We start from the raw sequence: 23,715 nt of genomic DNA, 5'->3' as shown, positions 1-23,715 counted from the left end.
AATTCCACGGCACCTCCAAAGCGTAAAATAAATTCAGGCTTTATTCACCAGACACGCAACGTTTCGATCCGCTCAAATTTTTTTCTGCACAAGCCTTTTAAGTCTCCCCCACGCAATAGTGATGCCCCTTTAGAGCCCCCCAGACAGTAACCATGCACTTTTAGTACTCCCGTCCCAACATAGTATGATGCCCACTTGTCCTTTACTGCCCCTGACATACAGGGAGGCCCACCATAAAGCAGCCTGCCTCCAATATGTCCAAATCAAACTGCCTAAATAGTAAATCGGGCTCAGTTGTCCATAGCAACCAATCAGAGCTCAGCTTTCAGTTCCCACAGAGCTCTAAAAAAAATGAAAGCTGAGCTCTGATTGGTTTCTATGGACAACTCAGACTGATTTACTATTATGCAGTTTGATCTGGAGATATTGGAGGCAGGCTACTCTGTGCCATCCTGTAGTATGGTGACCCCAGAAGCTTCCCCCACACTGTATGAGCCTCCCATGCAGTAGTATAATGCCGCCATAAGACTTATATAGGACACTTTGGAAACTATAGTGTATAAAGAAAATATTTATAAGCAATTCTGACATTTATTATTTAATTAGAATCAGTTTTATTTAACTGAAAACGCCTCTTCTTCCTGCCTTATAGAAATCTAACCGAGCCAACCACAACATGGCGCCATTTCTTTACTACGCCAGTAGGTGATTGGCCGGCAGCACGTCAGACGTAAGCGGACGCCGTCTCAGCAGTTTGACGTCACTGATAGCGACCGCCGGCTCTTCGCTGTAGTGGAGGCGCTCCGGGGACATGGCGTCTTCAATCTGGAAAGGGCTGGTCGGGGTCGGTCTCTTTGCATTGGCACATGCGGCTTTTTCAGCGGCTCAGCGTAAGTCACAGGCCCGGGGAGAGAAGCGTAGTACGGAGCGGGTGGACGGGATAAGCGGCTGCAACGAGACAGGCCGCGGGGGGAGGGGAGCCCGGCTGTGGTCACCGGAGGATGCGGTATGTCCGCCTCCTATACAGGAAGGGGATGTGTGTGCGGGAGGGCAGCTCTGGAGAGGTGTCTTCTGCTCTGCTGGGGTCAGAGGGTGACCGGTGACTGCTGATCCCTCCTCCTGCCATCTTATGGCTGCCAGATCTTTCCCCAGGGCACAGGGGCATCTGTGCCAGCTGTTAGGAAGAGGCATGCGATTTTCGAATACACTTTCATTCAGCTCATCACCGTTTTTAAGACCTCTGCTTGCTGTCAAAAAAAGATGCATCGATGGCTAAAAGACAGACTGGAAATGCATTATCTAGAGTTGATCAATGGGTCATTGCCATGGTTACCACAGGTGGGACCCCCATGTTTGCTAAAACAGGGTTCTTGAGCCCGCTGTTCCCCCTCGCTGTGCAACCAGAGTGAGGAGCTTGAGTGGAGTACTGTCCATCCATCATGTCGGACAGTCATCGGTAGGATAGGTGCGGCTCCCACCTCTGGGACTCACTCCTATCTCCAAAACGGGCCCTCGAAGTGAGGGAGAGCACTCCGCGCATAGGCAGAAAAAGCCTAGCAAGCACGGCCACCATTCCCTGTCATTGGTGAACAGAGGGTGGTTGCATCGGCTGTGTATGGAGCTGCCATAGCAATGAATGGGGAGCACGCTGCGCAGTGTAACCCACACTTAGGGCTCTTTCACACTTGCGTTGTCCGGATCCGTCGTGTACTCTATTTGCTGTAATTACATGCCGGATCCGGCAAAACGCAAGAAAACTGAAAGCATTTGAAGACGGATCCGTCTTCAAAATACGTTCAGTGTTACTATGGCAACCAGGACGCTATTAAAGTCCTGTTTGCCATAGTAAGAGGGGGGAGCGGTATATTTACTGTTCGTGCGGCTCCCTGGGTGCTCCAGAATGACGTCAGGGCGCCCCATGCGCATGGATAAGGTGATCCATGCGATCACGTCATCTATGCGCGTGGGGCGCCCTGACGTCACTCTGAAGCGCCCCGGGAGCCGCACGGATGGTAAGTGTACTGCTCCCCACTACACTTTACCATGGCAAACAGGACTTTAGCGTCCCGGCAGCCATGGTAACCATTCAGAAAAAGCTAAACGTCGGATCCGGCAATGCACCGAAACTACGTTTAGCTTAAGGCCGGATCCGGATCAATGCCTTTCAATGGGCATTCATTCCGGATCCGGCCTTGTGGCAAGTGTTCAGGATTTTTGGCCAGAGCAAAAAGCGCAGCATGCTGCGGTATTTTCTCCGGCCAAAAAACGTTCCGATCCTGATGCATCCTGAATGGATTTCTCTCCATTCAGAATGCATTAGGATAAAACTGATCAGGATTCTTCCGGCATAGAGCCCTGACGACGGAACTCTATGCCGGAAAAGAACAACGCAAGTGTGAAAGAGCCCTTACTCTAGTGATATGTCTGAGATTAGAGTTGTCAGGATACCAGAATTTTCATTTGATTTAGAAACCAAGAAAAGTATTGTGAACGTGGTCAATAGGATGGGATGCACTTCAGTGGAGTAAGAGAAGTACCACTGCACACTCAAGGTTTTCGTGCAAATAAAAATTATTTTATTATGACACATCCTCCATATAATATATAGGCAAAGGAAAGAAATGCCGCCTGTTCAATGTCACTATAGATCTTGATGTTTTCGGTCAAATACAGACCCTGGTCACAAAAGGAGAGATGATAGTCTGAGCAGGACCCCTGTGGCACAGCATGTGGTCACTGCGTGACTCATGCCCCCCCCCCCGGCGCCCACATGCTGTGCCACGGGGGTCCGCCTCAGTCTATCATCTTTCCTTTTGTGATCAAGGTCCGTATTTGACTGAAACATTAAGATCTATAGTGACATTGAACAGGCGGCATTTCTTTCCTTTTTTTGCCTATATATTACCGTATATGGAGGATGTGTCAAAAAAAAAAAATTTTTTATTTGCATGAAAACCTTGAGTGCGCAGTGGTACTTCTCTTACTCCACTGAAGTGCAGCCCACCCTATTTTCTATTGACCACGTTCACAATACTTTTCTTGGTTTCTAAATCAAATCAAAATTCTGGTATCCTGACAACCCTAATCTCAGACATTGAATATGGTGTCTGATCTGTAAGCAGAATAATACATAGTTTTACAGGAAAAGATTGAGTAAAACTTGTAATTTATATAAATTCCTGTTCATTCTGGGCTTTGAAGCCAAGGATCAGCGATTGGCAGCCACCCTCTATGACTGGGCATATATAGATAACTGTCAATCACTGATAGGACCGTCTCCTGGACGTCAAAGCCCAGAATGAGCAGAAATTGAAATTTATAAAATACAAGTTAGGGCTCGTTCACACGACCGTTGGTGTCCTGTTCCCGTATTGCGGACTGCATTTGTGCATCCGCAATACACGGGCACCGTTCTGTTTTCATTCCACATCACGGATGCGGACCCATTCATTTCAATGGGTCCGCAAATCTGGAGATACGGAACACTACGGAGTGCTTTCTGGGGTTCCGTTCTGTGCCTCTGCACCGCAAAAAGATAGAACATGTATCAAGTGAATGGGTCTGCGATCCCCATGCGCCTGCCCCACTGAAGGTGCGCGTGCATTGCGGTCGTGTGAACGAGCCCTTATACAGAATTTGTTTTCTCACCAAACTATATATAAATCTGCTCAGCTCCTCTTGCTCTATATTATGGTTGCTGTAGCTCAAACACCATGCTCAACATGACAGGTTCCCTTTAATCCCATGTGTGTTTATTTATTTTAATTTTTTTGCAAAGTATCAGTTACCCTTTATGTGACACAAGGCACATGGGAGTCTAAATTGCTAAAAACCCAGTGCCGCACATTAATAGTAGCCCCATCAAGTATTTTCCAACATGCGGTTAAAGGGGTTATCCAAGACCTATAATGTGCCTCCCCCCCATGTGCCCGGGCTCCTCACACAGATGTTACTTACCTCGCTCCCTGGCACCTGTGTTGCTTTTGATGTCTGCGCGGGTGCCGCTGTATCTCCCTGGCGCATGTATGAAGACATCAGGGGGGTAGGCAATAGCAGGCCGCAACGGGAACAAGCCTCCCTAGTGTCGCCTGCGATGCTAGGGAGGCTCGTTCCCATCGCAGCCTGCTGTTGGTGCTCCCCCGACGCCGGTTGTATTTATCCACGCGCCAGGGAGATGCAGCCGTGCCGGCATCAGAAGCAACACAGGTGCCTGGGAGCGAGGCAAGTACGGTTTGTGTGTGGGTCATTACATCGCGCAACAATGATTTTGCTACTGAGAGAAAAACATGTGATTTATACTGATTCCAAATATGTACTCGGAATTTGCCTGACACGTCTAGATTTTAGGTTATACATGCAAAGCCTATTCAGTTAAAATATTAATCCATTATTTTTCCCTCCCCCCACGACAGCTCCACAGAGAGAGGGATCCACCCCCAGGGACAGGAAACCTACAGAATAAAAAGGTGGAGCCTCTCTACTAGGGATCGACTGATTATCGGTTTTACCGATATTATCGGCCGATATTGAGGATTTTGACAGTTATCGGTATCGGCATGTATTTTGCCGATATTCTGATAACTTATTGGGAACACAGATCGCGCTGCTGTCGGCGCTCTCCATGTTCCCTCAGCAGCACAGGGGAGAAGGAAGCAGCGTCTCCCTCCCCCTGTAAAGCTGCTGCTGCCGCCAATGAGAGGAAGGAGGACAAGAGGGAGGGAAGGGGTTATGGCCACTGCGCCACCAATGAAGAGAAATCGCTCATTCATTCATATACAGGAGGCGGGAGCTGCAGTATCACATAGCCGGCTCCCGACCTCTGAGCTGTAGCTGCGATCTGCGGTAGATAAACCCCTCAGGTGCCGCGGATCGCAGCTACTGCTCATAGAGGTCGGGAGCCGGCTATGTGATTCTGCAGCTCCCGCCTCCTGTATATGAATGAATGAGAGATTTCTCTTCATTGGTGGCACAGTGCGCCCCCCAGTATTATTCATTGATTTGCGCGCCCCCCACCCCAGTATTAAAAACATTGGTGGCGTAGTGCACCCCCCCAGTATTAATCATTGGTGGCAGTGGCCACAGGATCCTCTCAGCAGTGTAATCCTGGGGCTCCGATCGGTTACCATGGCAGCCAGGACGCAATTGAAGCCCTGGCTGCCATGATAAGCTCCCTGCTGCTGTGTGCACAAAGCACAGAGCAGCAGGGACAGTGTGAGCTCTTATTCACCCTGATATATCTCTATCAGGGTAAATAGGACAAGGGTTCTAGTCCCTAAGGGGGCTAAAAGTTAGTAAAAAAAAAAGCCAAAATATTAAGTATAAATGAAAAAGAAAGTTTAAGAAAAAAACCTACACGTTAACAATAAACATTAATTTTCAGCAGATTTGTATAGGATTTTTTTTTTTTTTCAAAAATGAAAATTCCCAGAATATCGGTATAAATTGTCGGCTATCTGTCATGTAACGTTTGAGCTCTCCATATAAAGGGGAAAAAAAACGTGCAGGCAGATGTCCCCTAAGACAGGGAGACTGGTCCTTGAACAGTTTAATATTTTCCAAGATCACAAGATTGTGGGGCAGGCCATTAATAGACCTGTTCGCCTCGAGCAAAAACAAAAAGGTAGATCTGTTTTGTTCACTGAATCCAAGAGAGTGCCCTTTTGGGGTAGACGCCCTCCTACTGAAATAGGACTTTTCTCTAGCTTATGCTTCCCCCCTTTCAATTACTGCCAGTAGTTCTGAAGAAGATCAGGAACGACAGAGCGAGAGTAATCGTCATCGCTCCTTTTTGGCCGAGAAGGGCATGGTTTACTCTTCACAGGACAATGTCAGTGTCAGAACCGCAGATTCTTCCAGAGATTATCAATCTGCTATGCCAGGGTCCAATCTTCCATCCAGCAGTAGATGGTCTACACCTAACTGCTTGGAATTTGAAAGGAACCTATTAGACAGGAAGGGATTTTCTTAGGAACTTATTTCCACACTGCTTAAAAGTAGAAAGCCAGTAACAGTCTCTCTTTATTCTAGAACATGGAAAAAACTTATAGATTTTTGTAAACTTAACCCTGAAAAATTACCTCTTTCAGTCCCTATTTCTTATGTTCTGGAATTTCTGCAGAAGAGTCTGACCATGGGGCTGGGCAAAGAGCACCTTAACCACCTCTGGACTGCCTAACGCAGATTCGCGTTCCGGAGGCGGCAGCCCTGCGCAGAGTCACGCATAATCTCGCGCGAGCCGAGATTTCCTGTGAATGAGCGCACACAGGCGCACGCGTTCACAGGATCGTTAGGTAAGCGAGTGGATCTCCAGCCTGCCAGCGGCGATCGTTCGCTGGCAGGCTGGAGATATGATTTTTTTAACCCCTAGCAGGTACATTAGATGCTGTTTTGATAACAGCGTCTAATATACCTGCTACCTGGTCCTCTGGTGGTCCCTTTTGTTTGGATCGACCACCAGAGGACACAGGTAGCTGTGTAAAGTAGCACCAAACACCACCTACACTACACTACACCCCCCCCCCCTGTCACTTATTAACCCCTGATCACCCCATATATACTCCCTGATCACCCCCGGCATTGATCACCCCCCTGTAAGGCTCCATTCAGATGTCCGTATGATTTTTACGGATCCACGGATACATGGATCGGATCCGCAAAACACATACGGACGTCTGAATGGAGCCTTACAGGGGGGTGATCAATGACAAGGGAGTGATCACCCATATAGACTCCCTGATCACCCCCCTGTCATTGATCACCCCTCTGTAAGGCTCCATTCAGACGTCCGTATGCGTTTTGCGGATCTGATCCATGGATCCGTAAAAATCATACGGACGTCTGAATGGAGCCTTACAGGGGGGTGATCAATGACAGGGGGGTGATCAGGGAGTCTATATGGGTGATCACCCCCCTGTAAGGCTCCATTCAGGCATTTTTTTTGGCCCAAGTTAGCGGAAATTTTTTATTTATTTTTTCTTACAAAGTCTCATTCCACTAACTTGTGTAAAAAAATTATCTCACATGAACTCTCCATACCCCTCACGGAATCCAAATGCGTAAATTTTTTTAGACATTTATATTCCAGACTTCTTCTCACGCTTTAGGGCCCCTAAAATGCCAGGGCAGTATATATATACCCCACATGTGACCCCATTTCGAAAAGACACTTTTTTGCAGCCTAGGTGGGCAAAGGGGCACACATTCCAAAGAGCACCTTTCTGATTTCACCGGTCATTTAACTACTTCTCACGCATATGGGCCCCTAAAATGCCAGGGCAGTATAACTACCCCACAAGTGACCCCATTTTGGAAAGAAGACACCCCAGGGTGTTCCGTGAGGGGCATGGCGAGTTCATAGAATTTTTTGTCACAAGTTAGTGGAATATGAGACTTTGTAAGAAAAAGAAAAAAAAAATCATCATTTTCCGCTAACTTGTGACAAAAAATAAAAAGTTCTATGAACTCACTATGCCCATCAGTGAATACCTTAGGGTGTCTACTTTCCGAAATGGGGTCATTTGTGGGGTGTTTGTACTGTCTGGGCATTGTAGAACCTCAGGAAACATGACAGGTGCTCAGAAAGTCAGAGCGGTTTCAAAAAGTGGAAATTCACATTTTTGTACCATACAAAAACGCTATAACTTTTACCCAAACCATTTTTTTTTTTTACCCAAACATTTTTTTTTTATCAGACATGTAGAACAATAAATTTAGCGAAAAATTTATATATGGATGTCGTTTTTTTGCAAAATTGTACAACTGAAAGTGAAAAATGTCATTTTTTTTGCAAAAAAAATAGTTAAATTTCGATTAATAAAAAAAAAAGTAAAAATGTCAGCAGCAATGAAATACCACCCAATGAAAGCTCTATTAGTGAGAAGAAAAGGAGGTAAAATTCATTTGGGTGGTAAGTTGCATGACCGAGCAATAAACGGTGAAAGTAGTGTTGTGCAGAAGTGTAAAAAGTGGGCTGGTCATTAAGGGGGTTTCAGCTAGCGGGGTTGAAGTGGTTAAAGGTGCAGGTCTTGGCTTTGTTTTTTTGTTTTTTTTTTGCTGCGGATCCTTGGGTCCTTAGATTTTTTTTTTTTTTTTTTTTTAAAAGCAGTGGATAGGATAACTCCAGTTTTGTCTCAGAGTCCCCCCATGGGATCTAAATCTGGTCCTTTAATTCCTTAACTCAGCCTTCATTTGAACCCATTGAGTCGGCTACGGTTAAATATCTTGCCTATAAAATGGTTTTACTGGTAGCACTTGACACGGCTAGGAGAATTAGCAAGCTACCTGCTATTTCTATAAATCCTCTCTTTACCACGATTCTTGAGGCTAGAGTCATCATTCAACCTGACCCGGCTTTCCTGCCTAAGGTCTCCTCAAAATTTCATAGATCTCAGGAGATCATTCTTCCTTCTTTTTGTGACCATCCTAAAAACTCTAAAGAGAAAGAGTTTCATACTCTTGATGTTAGGAGATGCTTGTTGCATTATGTCAAAATTTCTGAACAATGGAGAAAGTCTTCTGCCTTGTTCGTTCTTTTCTCTGGAACGAATAAGGGTAAGAAGGCTACCAAAAATACCTTGTCTAGATGGATTAGACTTAGTATTTTGCAAGCTTCCTTGGAGGCTGGTCTTTCACCTCCAATCTCTGTGAAGGCTCACTCCACTCCTTCTGTTTCCACTTCTTGGGCTGAAAGGTCGGGTGCTTCCATAGAACAAATCTGTAGAGCTGCAATCTGGTCTTCTCCCAGTACTTTTTTCCAACTCTATCGTTTGGATCTGAACTCTTCCTCTGATCTTTCTTTTGGTAGGAAGGTTTTACAAGTGGTGGTCTCTCGCTAAGGAAAGTGTGTTCTCCTCTGTAATTCTCTCTGTGGTTCTGTCATGGGGGAGGGGAAAAAAATCATGATTACTCTTACCGGTAATCGGATTTTCCAGTCCCCACGACAGCACCCTTCCTTGTTCCCTCCTTGTCTTGAGTTCTGGGTTCTTTCCTTCCTGAGCACAAAAAAATATATATCCAGGGATAGGATCCTATCCCTGGGGTTGGATCCCTCTCTCTGTGTCCCTCTGTGGTGCTGTCGTAGGGTCTGGAAAATCCGATTACCGGTAAGTATAATCATCATTATTGGAGATATTCCAATGGACCTCTCCAGACCTGTTCAGGCTGATGTCAGCAGTAAGTATATAAGGCAAGCTGGACAGATTTTGATAAGTGATCTGTTATAGTGCTATCAGTTTTGAAACTTAAGATGGAAAAACGCAAATGTGTTAACGATCCAGACAATTTCTGCTACATATGTGGCAAATACACTACTTATGACCAGCGCAAGAATTTGACAAAGCGAGTGCGTCTTGCTTACAAGTATTACTTTGATTGTAAAATTGGAGATCAAGATAAAAGCTGGGCACCTCATGTTTGTTGCACCATGTGTTACTCTGGGCCAACACAGTGGTTGAATCGTAAAAGGAAAGGATGGCTTTTGCAGTGCCTATGGTTTGGCATGAGCAGAAAAATCACCATTCAGACTTTCGCTTTTGCATGACTAAAATTGCCGGATATTCAAAGAGAAACAAGTCACATTGTGTATCCTGACTGGGAGTCTGCTCTTAAACCAGTACCATACGATGTAGAGAATCCAGTGCCTGCCCCTCCCACAGCAATGAAGGAACGGCAATTAAAACAGAGGGTTCTCATCCTGATGAAGAAGATGATGTTGATTGTCACAATGTATTTCCTGATCCAGAACAACTGGAGGGTCAGCTGCACTTGCTGAGCCAATCGGATTTAGATGATCTGGTAAGAGATTAGGGTTGTTGCGGGTATCGAAATTTCGATACCCAATCGATGCTTTTGTCCCGGTATCGATACGATACCAGGATTTCCGTTTTTTCGATACTGGGCTGCGCTTCTGCGCAGTCTAGTATCTCTGAACATGAGCGCGCTGCTATCGGCGCGCTCATGTTCTCTCTCAGCAGCACGGGGAGAAGGAAGCTGTCCTCCCTCCCCCTGTGCCGCTGCCACCAATGAGAAGCGAGGGGCGGAGGAGGGGCGGCAATGAGAAGCGAGGGGCGGCAATGAGAAGCGAGGGGCGGCAATGAGAAGCGAGGGGCGGAGGAGGGGCGGGCGCACTGCGCCACCAATGATAGGATTATTTCCACACAGAGCGGCGCCCAGCGATGTCCCAGCACTCACCATTAGTCCTGGGCGCCGCTCCGTTCGCCTGCAGTGCCCCATTACTGTCTCCTCTCCTGCTCCACATGCTGCTGATTACTATCGGAACGATGGGAGGAGACATCAGCTTCACTAGTGGGCGTTCCTTCTCCCTGCGCTGCGATTGGACAGCGCTACAGCCAGGGAGAAGGAACGCCCACTAGTGAATCTGATGTCTCCTCCCATCGCTCCGATAGTAATCAGCAGCATGTGGAGCAGGAGAGGAGACAGTAATGGAGCACTGCAGGCGAACGGAGCGGCGCCCAGGACTAATGGTGAGTGCTGAGACATCGCTGGGCGCCGCTCTGTGTGGCCTGATAGTGAAAGTCTGGACTCATATACAGTAGTCAGTCTTTAACACATACAGGAGGCGGGTGCCGGCATCAGAATCGCATTGCCGGCACCCTGCCCCTGACAGGGAGCTGCGATCAGCGGCAGTTAACTGCCGCTGATCTGCCAGTACCCGCCTCCTGTATAAAGGGGTAGTTATCATTGGTGGTGCAGTGTGCCGCCCACCCCCCCTCAACCCCCCCATCCCATTAAAATCATTGGTGGCACAGTGCGCCGGCCCCTCTCAACCCCCCAGTATTAAAATCATTGGTGGCAGTGGCCACAGGGACCTCTCCCCTCCCCCTCATTGGTGGTGCAGTGGCAGCTTCTGATCGGAGCCCCAGCTGTGTAAGCCTGGGGCTCCAATCGGTTACCATGGCAGCCAGGACGCTACAGAAGCCCTGGTTGCCATGGTAACATCCCTGATGCTGTGTGCACAAAGCACAGAGCAGCAGGGACAGTGTGGAGTCCTATTCACCCTGATAGAGATCTATCAGGCTGAATAGGAAAAGGGATGAAAGATCCCAGGTTCTAGCCCCTAAGGGGGAAATAGTTATTAAATAAAAAGTGTAAAAAAAAAAAAAAAAAAACACTAAAATATGAAGTATAAATCACCCCCTTTTCCCAATTTCACATATAAAATATATAAATAATAAACATATTACATCGCTACGTCAGAAAAGTCCAAACTATTAAAATATATTAAAAAAATCTAGGTGGTGAATGCCGGAACAGAAAAAATAAAATAAAAACTGTGCGATTCGCCATTTTTAAAAATGAGGAATGCACGTGGCTTTTTTTGTTTATTTTTTTCGCATGGTATCGAGTATCGCAATACTTTTTCATGGTATCGAAACCGAATCAAAAAATTGGTATCGCAACAACGCTATAAGAGATCTGCCATTATCTAAGGAAAAGTCAGAACTGCTAGCTTCTAGACTTCAGGAATGGAATTTGCTACAACGAGGCACCACAACTTCACACTTTCATCATCGACACGCCAAGTCATACTGTGCAATGGAAAGCGATGTCTGTCTGATTCTGTACTGATGTAAATGGTCTTATGATGGAGTTAGATGGTACACGTGTTCCCGATGAATGGAGACTATTCATAGACTCTAGCAAAACAAGTTTGAAAGCTGTCTTGTTGCACAATAGTAATGAAAAAACCATCTGTTCCATTGGCTCATGCGGTTGAAATGAAAGTGGAGTTATTTTGAAAATGATCAAATACTCAGAACATAAATGGAAAACTTGTGCTGACCTGAAAGTGGTAGCACTGCTGCTTGGCCTACTGTTAGGGTACACAAAGCATATGTGTTTCTTGTGCCTATGGAACAATCATTACGAAATAAGACAGTGGCCTCTGAGTCGAGCACACAGTTGGTCAGTACAATGTACAACACAAATCACGGGTCGATCCACTTAAAGTTTATCTTCCACCACTACACATTAAACTTGGTTTAATGAAAAACTTTGTAATTGCACTTTATCATGATGGAAATGGTTTCCAGTATTTGAAGGAGAAGTTTAGCACACTGAAAACTGATGCTAAAATAAAGGTCAGACTTTTTATTGGCCCTGAAATCAACAAGCTAATGCATGATGACACATTCAAAACAAAACTCAACCCTCTGGAACTTGCAGCTTGGGATGCATTTGTGCTAGTAGTGCAGAACTTCCTTGGGAATGGACGAGCTGCAAACTATGCCGAATTAGTAGACAACATGCTTACAGCATATGAACAACTTGGCTGCATTTCTTACATTCCAATCTTCACCTTTTCCCCCCAATTTGGGACATGTAAGTGACGAGCATGGAGAGCGGTTACATAAAGATATTTCTACAATAGAGAATAGGTATTAAGGCCGCTGGAATCCCAACATGATGGGGGACTACTGCTGGTTTTTGCAACGGGAAAAAATGACCGTTCACAAACGCAAAAGCAGATGCCTGAAGCACTTTAAAAGGGAGCTGTTCACCTCCTAAATGCATGTAAACCCGCCAGCAGTACCTCGGGGTAGCCCGCATTGTGATACTAATCATACTTTTCATCCTACAGTCCGATGCTGCATAAGGTCAGAAAATGATCTTTTATCCTACGTCCGCGCTAATTTGCATGTTGTCTTAAAGTCAAGGGGGGCAGCAGCCTCTTTGCTTCAAGTCAAGGTAACCACGCCCCCTCTTGCCTTTGAGTGACAGCCCGCAATTCGGCTTTGCTTTCCGAAGTCTCGTGCATGCGCGGTGCCCTCTATTTTACTGCGCGATCCCATGCTTGACTTCAAGCTGACATGCAAATTAGTGCGGACGGAGGATAAAAGATATTTTTCTGACCTTATGCAGCATCGGACTGCAGGATGAAAAGTATGATTAGTATCACACTGCGGGCTACCCTGAGGTACTGCTGGTACCGGTGACCGGTTCCCTTTAACAGTGCTGGGCCTTGCTCAAGTAAGACTTTTAAACTGAAAAAACAAGACTTTTTGAAATTTTGTTATAACATTACATTTTCATACACTGTTTTACTACGCAAACTTTGATGTAGATCAGGTAATTGTTGGAGTAAAACTTCTTCTTCTGTTCAAAATTATTCAATACTTTCCAACTGCTTAATTCATTTAGGCATACTTATGCATGTCACGTGTTACAACAATTCTGACTTCGGATTTGTAATCCGCACACTCGACATAGGACAAATGGTTTTTGCCCAGTAGCAGACAAAGTATTTTTTTGTTGTTGTTGCGTGGTAGGTCTTGGATAACCCCTTTAACCCCATGTTGTCCATTATGCGAGGAAGTAGCAATTTAGACTCCCATGTCACTCATATTATTAGTAACAGACCTCATCAAGCACTTCCTCACATAAAGGGCAACTGATCCTTTTTTTTTTTGCAAAGTAATACTCACACATGGGATTAACTCTTTCAGGGACTTTTTTTTTTTTCGTTTTGCGCTCCCTGCTTTCCCAGAGCCATAACTTTTTTTTTTTTTTTTCTGTTCACATAGCCGTATGAGGGCTTGATTTTCTGCAGGACAAGTCATACTTTCCAACTCCACCATTTAATATTGCATATGATGTAGTGGGAAGCGGGAAAAAAATTGTAAATGGGGTGAAATTACATAAAAAATAAGTTCCTTACACCACAGTTTTACGGGTTTTTTATTTATGACGTACGGTAAAACTGACCGGTTACTTTTATTCTACACGTCAGTACGAATCCGGCGATACCTTTTTATATGTATAGTTTTTGTTGCGTTTTGATGGTGATAAAAAAAAAAGTGGGAAAAAAAATCAGTTTTATTTTTTTGTCGCCATATTTTGACCCCTAAAACTTTTTTTGTAATTGTGTACGGAGCTGTATGGGGGCTCAATTTTTGCGGGGCGATCTGAACTTTTTATTGATACTATTCTGTGGTGTGACTTTTTGATCACATTTTATTTAATAATTTTGTAGAAAATTAAGCGACCAAAAACGTTGAATCGGCCATTTGGATGCTTTTTTTCCCACTTCGCTGTTTGCCGTATGGGGAATATATTTTTATACTATGGGTGTTTTCGCACATCCGGGACACCCATGATGTGTATTTTTTTTTTTTATTTAATTTTTAAAAACTTTATTTATTTTTTATAGTTCCCATAGGAAACTATAACATGCAATCATTAGATTGCTATTATCATAGTCTCCAAAGCGTCTCTGGCCTGTAAGGGGTTAAAGGAGAGGTTTGCAGCAGCTGTGTGTGAATAGGCCCTAAAAGCCCTGTGTGCCTGTCCTGGTGAGATGTGAGCCCTATGCTAGGTGTACCTGTGTGTGGTATTTCCGGAAACACTCTCCAAAGCATAGGGCAGGGTGGTCAGGACAGAAATAGAGGGTGTCACGCCTTATTCCACTCCTGCTACAGACACGACATCTTTTTCGTGGTGACGGTTGGGTTGAGGTACCGGCAACGACATTGGGGAAATGTCACTCGTATAGACTGCTAACTACACTGGTGGATGGGGCCACAGAACCTCCTGGATACAGGAGGTTCGCAATGATCTCTTCCTGAAATTTGAGGAAGGATCCAGTTCTCCCAGCCTTACTGTAGAGAACAAAACTATTGTACAGAGCCAATTGAATTAAATATACAGACACCTTCTTATACCAGCGTCTGGTTCTGCGGGAAACTAAATACGGAGACAACATCTGGTCATTGAAGTCCACCCCTCCCATGTGAAGGTTATAGTCGTGGACTGAGAGGGGCTTTTCAATGACACGGGTTGCTCGCTCAATTTGTATTGTCGTGTCTGCGTGAATGGAGGAGAGCATGTAAACGTCACGCTTGTCTCTCCATTTCACCGCGAGCAGTTCTTCGTTACACAAGGCAGCCCTCTCCCCCCTTGCAAGACGGGTGGTAACGAGCCGTTGGGGGGAAGCCAGCGCGACGCCACAGCAGCCAATCTGTTCTAGAAACAAATGCCTGAAGAGGGCCACACTTGTGTAGAAATTGTCCACATAAAGATGGTACCCCTTGCCGAATAAGGGTGACGCCAAGTCCCAGACTCTCTTCCCACTGCTCCCCAGGTAGTCAGGGCAACCGACCGGCTCCAGGGTCTGATCTTTTCCCTCATAGATCCGAAATTTGTGGGTATAGCCTGTGGCCCTTTCACAGAGCTTATACAATTTGACCCCATACCGGGCGCGCTTGCTTGGGATGTATTGTTTGAAGCCAAGGTGCCCGGTAAAATGTATCAGGGACTCGTCTACACAGATGTTTTGCTCTGGGGTATACAAATCTGCAAATTTCAGGTTGAAGTGGTCTATGAGGGGCCGAATTTTGTGGAGCCGGTCAAAAGCAGGGTGGCCTCTGGGACGGGAGGTGGTGTTGTCGCTAAAGTGCAGGAAACGCAGGATGGCCTCAAAACGTGCCCTGGACATAGCAGCAGAGAACATAGGCATGTGATGAATTGGGTTCGTGGACCAATATGACCGCAATTCATGCTTTTTGGTTAGACCGATGTTGAGGAGAAGGCCCAGAAAAGTTTTAATTTCGGAAACTTGGACTGGTTTCCACCGGAAAGGCTGGGCATAATAGCTTCCCGGGTTGGCGGTTATAAATTGTGGCATACCGGTTTGTTTCTGCCACGACTATGTCCAAGAGCTCTGCAGTCAAGAACAGCTCAAAAAATCCCAGGGCCGAACCGATCTGAGCTGTCTCAACCCGAACTCCAGACTGGGCGGTGAAAGGGGGAACTACAGGTGCGGCTGAAGTTGGGGGCTGCCAATCAGGGTTTGCCAGCACCTCAGGGATTCTAGGGGGGCTACGGGCCTGTCTGTGCGGTGGCTGCGACGGGGTAACTACTGCACGTGCCACCGTACCAGCTTCAACTGCCCTTCTGGTGCTCGCCACTTCACCATGTTGTACGGCAGTGCTGGTACTAGGTCCAGGGAGGGCTGCGCTACTGGTGTATGCCTCACCACGTAATCCGACAGCGCCAGCCCCAGTCTTCTGCCCTTGAAGCGGATCCTGCGCAACCTGTGGTCTAGCGACATGGGGCCGGGTACGCCTGGTGCTATCAGGGACCTCAACCTCCTCGTCCGAACTTTGGGTCAGAGTGCCACTGCTTTCTACAGGTTCATATTCTGACCCGCTAGATTCATCAGATGAGGGTTCCCATTCCTCATCCGACTGGGTCAGAAGCCTGTAGGCCTCTTCAGAAGAATACCCCCTGTTTGACATTTGGGCAACTAAATTTAGGGGTATTCCCTGAGACTACCCAAGAAAAAAAGCAAGCCTGTCTTACAAATGGGAGGCTAGCGAAGTACCGGAGGCCGCTGCGGTTGATAAAAAATATCAAAACTGATTTTTTTTTATCGCCGCAGCGCGTGTAAAGTGAATGTGCATTGATCAAAAAAATATATATTTTTTGTCACTGCGGCGGGGCGGGTGTGGGCGAATGCACGTGTGGGCGACCGATCAGGCCTGATCGGGCAAACACTGCGTTTTGGGTGGAGGGCGAACTAAGGTGACACTAATACAATTATAGATCTGACTGTGATCAGTTTTGATCACTTCCAGATACTATAAAAGTACAAATGCTGATTAGCGATACGCTAAACTACCTAACCAAGGGGCCTAAACTATCCCTAAAACCTAACAGTCAATACCAGTGGGAAAAAAAAGTGACAGTTTACACTGATCACTTTTTTTCCTTTCACTAGTGATTGACAGGGGCGATCAAAGGGTTAATTGGGGTGCAGGGGGTGATCTGGGGCTAAAGTGTAGTATTGGTGCTACTCACTGTGAAGCCTGCTCCTCTGCTGGATCCAACCGACCAAAAGGACCAGCAGAGGAGCAGGGAAGCCATATAACAAATCATATTTACTAATATGATGTGTTATCTGGCTTCTCATTGGATTTTTTTTTAAATCATCAGCTTGCCAGCCACGATCATTGGCTGGCAAGCTGATGACGCGACCCCCCTGGAAGAAATGCCGGCCCGCATTGCGCATGCGCGGGCCCGCTAAGCGCGCCATCTTGCGAGATGATGCGTATATGCGTCACTCTGCCTGCAGCTGCCACCTCCGGACCGCGGATCTGCGTTAGGCGGTCCGGAGGCGGTTAAAGAGTGCAACGCCGGTCCCAACATAGCGCCCCTACCACCACTGTCTCTGGATCTGAGCCCCCCACTACCCTGGGTTCTGTGAGTAGACCTTATGTTATACTTACCCTGTAGTGGTTGACTCTGCTCTCCCTTGTATGTTACAGGGGGAAAAGGAGTCTAACTCTTCTGCTAAGGTTAAACCCAGGAAGTGTGGTCTGTGTTCTAAACTACTACCTACCTTTATGCAAGGAGTGTACCGCGTCTGTTGTCAAGTCTGAATCATCTAGTCTGCTGGAGGATATTAAGTCCATGGTTAGAGTGGAAGTTAAATCTGCCCTGGCCGCCCAGGACCCTCCCCCAGGCCTCCTTTCCCCATAGACCGGGTTCTTCTAGAGATCTTATGTACGTGGGAAGTGATTCCAATTCTGTGGATCCTGAGATCTTAGAAAGATCACAAAATAACTAATATAAAAGATCCCTTATTAATCCTGAGGCTATTGAGGAGCTAATCAAAGTCATAAGAGCTACAATCAGAATGGGGATTCCCAGGAAGCCCAGATCTGTTCAGGAGGAAATGTTTGGGGGAGAGGCAGAGATCTGTATTCCCAGTTTCGGATAACATACAGAAGATCATAAGAGCGGAATGGGATAAACCTGAAAAAGGCTCCTTTATTCCCCATGGCATAAAAAGGCAGTACCCCTTTGATGAGGCAGATTGTACAGACTGGGACTCAATTCCCAGAGTCGGTGGCCAAAGTCACAAAGCGCACGTTCCTTTCTTTTGGAGACGCTGCGCAGCTAAAGGACCCTATGGACAGAAAGGCAGAAAACCTCCTTAAAGAAACGTGGGAAGCTACGGCTGCTCTTTTAAAACCCGGAGTGGCGGCGACATGTGTGGCTGGAGTAATTAGAGCTCCCCTTAATTAACAAGACCCCAAAGAGAGAAAATCTTAGGCAGCCTTCCCCTGCTTAGAAAGGCCACTAATTTCCTGGCAGACTCCTCCGCTGAGTCTGTAAAACTTTCTGCCCGTACAGCAGTACTCTCTAACACCATCAGAAGAGACCTGTGGGTTGAAGGCCTGGTCTGGTGATATGACATCTAAAAACAAATTGATATCCTTACCATTCTATGGACAGTATGTGTTCGGCCTCGATCTGGATAAGATCTTAGAAAATGCTACAGACTACAAAAAAGGTTTTTCTGAATACAGATCCAAAAATAGTTTTTTCGTAAACAGCAGGATACCAGATCAGATAGAGGAAAATCGGGAAGGTGGAGCTATGCCAAGGACGGTAAGGGAAGGAATTTTCTTTTTAACCCCAATAAGGGAGATCCCCTTCCAAGCAATGACGCCATTCGTGTTGGGGAAAGACAGTTCCTACATAAATTCTTGGGAACAAGTCATCGCAGACCCGTATATAATCAGTATTGTAAAAAATGGTTATGCTATAGAGTTGGTTTCTCTTCCCCCACAAAAGTTCATGATAACCCAACTCCCCTAGCCTCAGAGGTCCTTTCTGTCCGAAGGCATAAATAAATTATTATGCCTAGGGGCAGTAGAGAGTGTTCCCAACAGGAAAATAAAAAGGGGTCACTATTTCCAATTGTTCCTAGTTCGTAAATAGAACGGCAAATTCCAGACCATTATAAATCTGAAGCCACTAAACACACATAACGTATCGCAAGTTCAAAATAGACTGTCAGATCCGCCATGAAGCTCATCAAAAAGGCGTCTATGATGGCCACAATAGATCTCAAGGACGCCTATTTTCATGTTCCAATCCATCCCCTATCCAGAAAATATCTGAGGTTTGCAGTGAAGCTGAAAGAGAAGATTCTTCCCTTTCAATTCAACGGTCTCCCTTTTGGAATATCTTCTGCTCCTCGCATCTTCTCCAAGATTATGGCAGAAATAGTGGCCTTCCTAAGCCAAAAGGGAATATTAATTATTCCATATCTGGACGATCTGTTAGTTATAGCAGTCAACTGGGAGAAATCCAATCTTATCCCAAACCATCAAAGAATATTTTTAGGCATCCTCCTGGATTCTGTCCTCCAAAATTCCTTTCTTCCATCCCAAAGGTCCAGGATCTAAAGTTAGGGATCTAACAATTCTTAAGAAAGCCCTTTTGTTTGATCAGACAGGCCATGAAGATTTTAGGTCGCCTATCTTCTTGTATTCTAGCTGTCGCCTGGATCCAATTCCACATGAGGCCTTTGCAGAACCTCATTCTCGGGAAATGGAACAGATCTCGGTTAACCCTAGACTAGAGGATGTCTGTAATCGGAGGTATAGACCTCCTTACAGTGGTGGCTCAGAGACAAGAATCTGGAGCCAGGAGGAAGTGCTATTGTTGACATTGGATGCCAGTTCCTGGGGCTGGGGTGCCCTTACTGCCACAAGTTCCTTTCAGGGGACTTGGTCGTCCAACTACAAGGAACTTCGGGCTATATGCGAAGGCTTCAAAGCAACTCTGAGACAATCCAAGAACCGTCATGTACACAAACATAGAAAAGGATTCTTTACGGTAAGAGCAGTGAGAATATGGAACTCTCTGCCTGAGGAGGTGGTGATGGTGAGTACAATAAAGGAATTCAAGAGGGCCATGGACGTATTTCTGGAGCTTAATAATATTACAGGCTATAGCTACTAGAGAGGGGTCTTCCTCTGGATCAACTTGCGGGATAACAGGCCGAACTGGATGGACAAATGTCTTTTTTCGGCCTTATGTACTATGTCATGTACTCGTCCACTCCGACAATTCTACAGCTGTAGCCTTCATCCAACATCAGGGAGGTTACTTTTTAATGCATATTTATTAAAGGCTATGTTTTTTTTTGGGTGGTAGCCTGTGAACTGTCTAAAGTATATATACCGCCTATAGTAACTTTACCCTCTGACGGGTTATAGTCTTAGCTGTGACATAAATTCAACAAGAAATGCTGAAGCTTTAGGAATTGTGATTGCATCTCAGAATCGGTAAGTACTGCTGCCCAATGGATATGTTCATTATATTGTTAGAGGTTTTCTAGCCATTTAATATTGATGACCTATCCTCAGGATAGGTAATCGATATCAGATCGGCGGGAGTCTGGTACCCGGCACCCCCCGCCGATCAGCTGTATGAAGAGAAGGCATGTCTTGTCTCTGCCTGCTTGCCATAGACATAGCAGCAGCCGCGAGCAGGAAGAGACAGACGGCACATGTGCACGGCGTGCAGTCTTCTCTTCATACAGCTGATCGTCAGGGGTACCGGATGTCGGACCCCCGCCAATCTGATATTGATGACCTATCCTCAGGATAGAGCGTAACTGCCTACTCAGGAATCGTATCCTACAGTGAGGACGCACTTCTATCTAAATGAGCACGCTTGAGAAAGGCCTTGAATGGCCGAAACGTAACAAAACCACCGCAGATAAGAAATAAAACAATTCTCGACCTTTTTTTCCTGGAGTTTATTTAATACTATCCTCAGGATAGGTCATCAATATTAAAACCTTGGAAACCCCCTTTAATAGAGGGGGCCATGCTGGTACATCTCATTGCACTTAGTGCAGGCTCTGGCCCTGTCATCACTGTTGTCCTCATTGCCGGACCACGCCAAATGCAATGTTGGGAAAACCCAATAAATGCTACTTCACCGTGGCCCTCACATTTGTCAGATTGTCTGATTTTTGTCCAATCTGTTTTTACCTTTAGATCGCTCATACATGAGATTGACCGAAAAAGAAGATGAGACATTACCGATAGATGTAAGTAGTGCCGGTAACCACAACAGGACCTGCTTCATGTGCCAGACCCTTTACTTTTATGTACTAGCTGTGATTTGAGGAACTTGTGGAAAGGTATCTGGAAGGGGTGTCATTCTCTACCTCAGGGGTCAGCAAACTCCAGATCCCAGCATGCTGCATTCACTTCTATGAGAGTTCTGTGCATGCTGGGAGTCGTAGTTTCACCAAAGTTGGAGTGCTGACCCCCTTGATTTACGTTATTTGTTGTTCCTGTACAGGCTCTTGTTTGCTATGGAACTAACAATTTCTAATTTGGTTCTTTTGCAGATAGTCCTACAGACCTTACTGGCATTTGTAGTCGCCTGCTACGGCATAGTCCATATTGCTGGAGAGTTTAAAGATATGGACGCCACTTCAGAGCTGAGGAACAAGTAAGCATGTTTGCTTCAATCAGTATGATCTAATGTCCATTTCCCTAAAGACAGATTAGGTGGCGGGTGGGCATGCTGGATTCCAACATGCTTAGTGCTTTGCTCTCTCAGCAGATAAGCCACCACTAGAAGATACTCTTTTAAGAGCAAATTAATGCTCAGCCAAGCCCAGCATGCGTGTGCATGGGGGAATTGGGAGGAATGCTGCCTGTTGAACAAGCACAGCTGACTGCTATCTAAGGTGTATGGCCTTAAAGGGGTTGTGGCCTGTCGCTAGGATATGTCACCAGTGTCGGATAGGTGGGACCCGCACCTATCTCCAGAATGGGGCCTCCGAAGTGAAGAAGAGCTGGCTCATATCAGACTTTGCTGTGCATGCATGGCCACCTCTCTGTTCACCTCTATGGGACTTCCAGAAATAGCCACTTGGCTGTTTTGGGAATTTGCTATAGAAGTGAATGGAGAGCATCGTAGCCCATGCATGGTGCGCTCTCATTCAATTTGGTTGCCCCGTTCTACACATAGGGACCCGTACCTCTCTTACATTGGTGGCGTATCCTAACGTTATGTCACCAGTGTCTCAGAGGACAGCCTCTTTAAGTTTTAGATATGAGACAACCATCACTATGCATAAAGATATTTTGGCGCAGTAGCGCCACGGCTTTCTCACTGTTTCCTTCAGGCCGTGTTGTCACAACTATTATCATATTGAAGTGAACGGGGCTGAGCCGTGTCAAGGCCACTGATGATAGTTGTGACGTCACTGGCCTGCGGGAAACGGCGAGAAGGCCGCGGCGCACACAGGAGTGCCAGTGCCTTCTCAAACAGCTGATCAGTGGGGGTCCTGGGTGTCAGACCCCCGATCTGATTATCTATCCATACAATAGATGATAAAAAAAAATATTGGTACAGAAGACAGAACCCCTTTTAATCTCTTGGTTTGTGGATTTGTTATGCACCTTCCCTGCATATTCCCTGTGATGGTTTGTAGACTCTGCTGATGTTCACTAATAGGTTTCAGTAGTGTCTATGGCATGTATTCCCCCATAAAAATAGAAGGGCTGTCAATAATACTGTTGTTGGGAATGTCCTAGTCCTCTGTTGCCCTGAGAATCAGAAGCATTCAGATTGCAGTCTAGTTAGTTTAGACAGTGGACTATAGAGCGCTGTATACAAATATAATATATATTTTTTTTAATTCAAAGGACCTTTGATACATTAAGGAACCACCCGTCATTCTATATTTTCAACCACCGGGGGCGAGTAATGTTCCAATCCCCAGAAACGGAGTCTCAACAAAATCAGCCTGGCTCTATATACAACGCATCACTGAAGTTACGAAAACTAGAACCGATGCAACGCTGAAAAAAATCGATTTCTAGAACAGAACATTGTGATAACATCAGAGTCCGAGGCGGAAACAGTGTTTAATTAATTTTTTTTTTTTTTTTTTTCAACTTTTCTGGAGCAATATTTATATTGATCTTCCAGACTTTTTAAGATGAGAAATGAGGACTTTGTACACTTCTGAGGAGGACTGTGTGGTGGACGAGCAATGCACTGTAACTTATTGCTACGATTATGCTGTAAAACTTGTCTTTTATCTTGAAAACATTACCTAATGCTGCAGCTCGAATAAAGTGGCTTGAATAAGAGAGAACCGGTGAGGTTTGTTCAGAATTCGTATGTGGTTTATCTAGAAATCAGTTTAGTCCAAATCTCCCTCCAGCCAGAAATGACCATTAAGACTTGTTGCTGCTCTGTCATATTGTCAATCACCCGCATGTAATCATTAAATGCCTGGTCATGTACTGACACCTTGAACCGCGCTCTGCAAACTGTGGAACTACAACGCTCAGCTTGTATCTAGTACTGCCAATGTCTGGCCTGTGCCAGCCATAGTTTCAAAGGGAAATACAGGAGCAGCCTGACAATTTGCGGCACTCCGCATGCTGATCCCGCAGCCGGGCTGCTCTGTGTATCAGCACCCTCGGAGCATGGTAGTTTTGCAGCAGCTGAAGATTCACAGTTGCAGGTGACTTAGGTTTAGAGATGAGCATTCTTCATCCACAAGGGGCTGTCCCTGCCGCTAAAGAATCACCTCCTTGCTGCTTGATTGACAGGGCTGGACATCTTGCTCATCGGAGCAGCGACTGCATACGTCACTACACTTCTGGGTAGCAGCAAATGAACAGTCGCTACTTGGGTAGCAGCAGTGCAGGCACAAGATGTCGAGCAGCAGAGTAGCTTCTTACACAGCGGGGACAGCCCTTCGCAGGTGGTGAACTGTCATTAATGAGACTTGTTCATGTCTACTTAGGTTTATTTAGATTTTTATTTTTTCTTTCTTTCTATCTTTGTGGAGAATAACATCTTGAGACTACCTGCACACAATGCAGAGTACGTGCTTTAAAAAAAAAAAAAAAAAATTGT

The 23,715-nt window shown here is 45.8% G+C and overlaps 1 protein-coding gene across 1 annotated transcript; it reads left to right on the top strand.

Moving 5' to 3' along the window:
- The first annotated feature begins 742 nt into the window (after positions 1–742).
- Positions 743–22,942, top strand: MMGT1 (membrane magnesium transporter 1). Its single transcript, XM_044305793.1, has 4 exons — positions 743–890; positions 20,820–20,872; positions 21,179–21,282; positions 22,488–22,942. The coding sequence occupies exons 1-4, from the start codon at positions 812–814 to the stop codon at positions 22,645–22,647; spliced, it is 396 nt and encodes a 131-aa protein (XP_044161728.1). The 5' UTR covers positions 743–811; the 3' UTR covers positions 22,648–22,942.
- Positions 22,943–23,715: the final 773 nt, after the last annotated feature.

Source organism: Bufo gargarizans, chromosome 9, assembly GCF_014858855.1.
Source record: "Bufo gargarizans isolate SCDJY-AF-19 chromosome 9, ASM1485885v1, whole genome shotgun sequence".
In the NCBI taxonomy this organism is placed as follows: Eukaryota; Metazoa; Chordata; class Amphibia; order Anura; family Bufonidae; genus Bufo; species Bufo gargarizans.
Note: the sequence above shows the minus strand (reverse complement) of the source record. Positions and strands in the feature narration are given on the sequence as shown.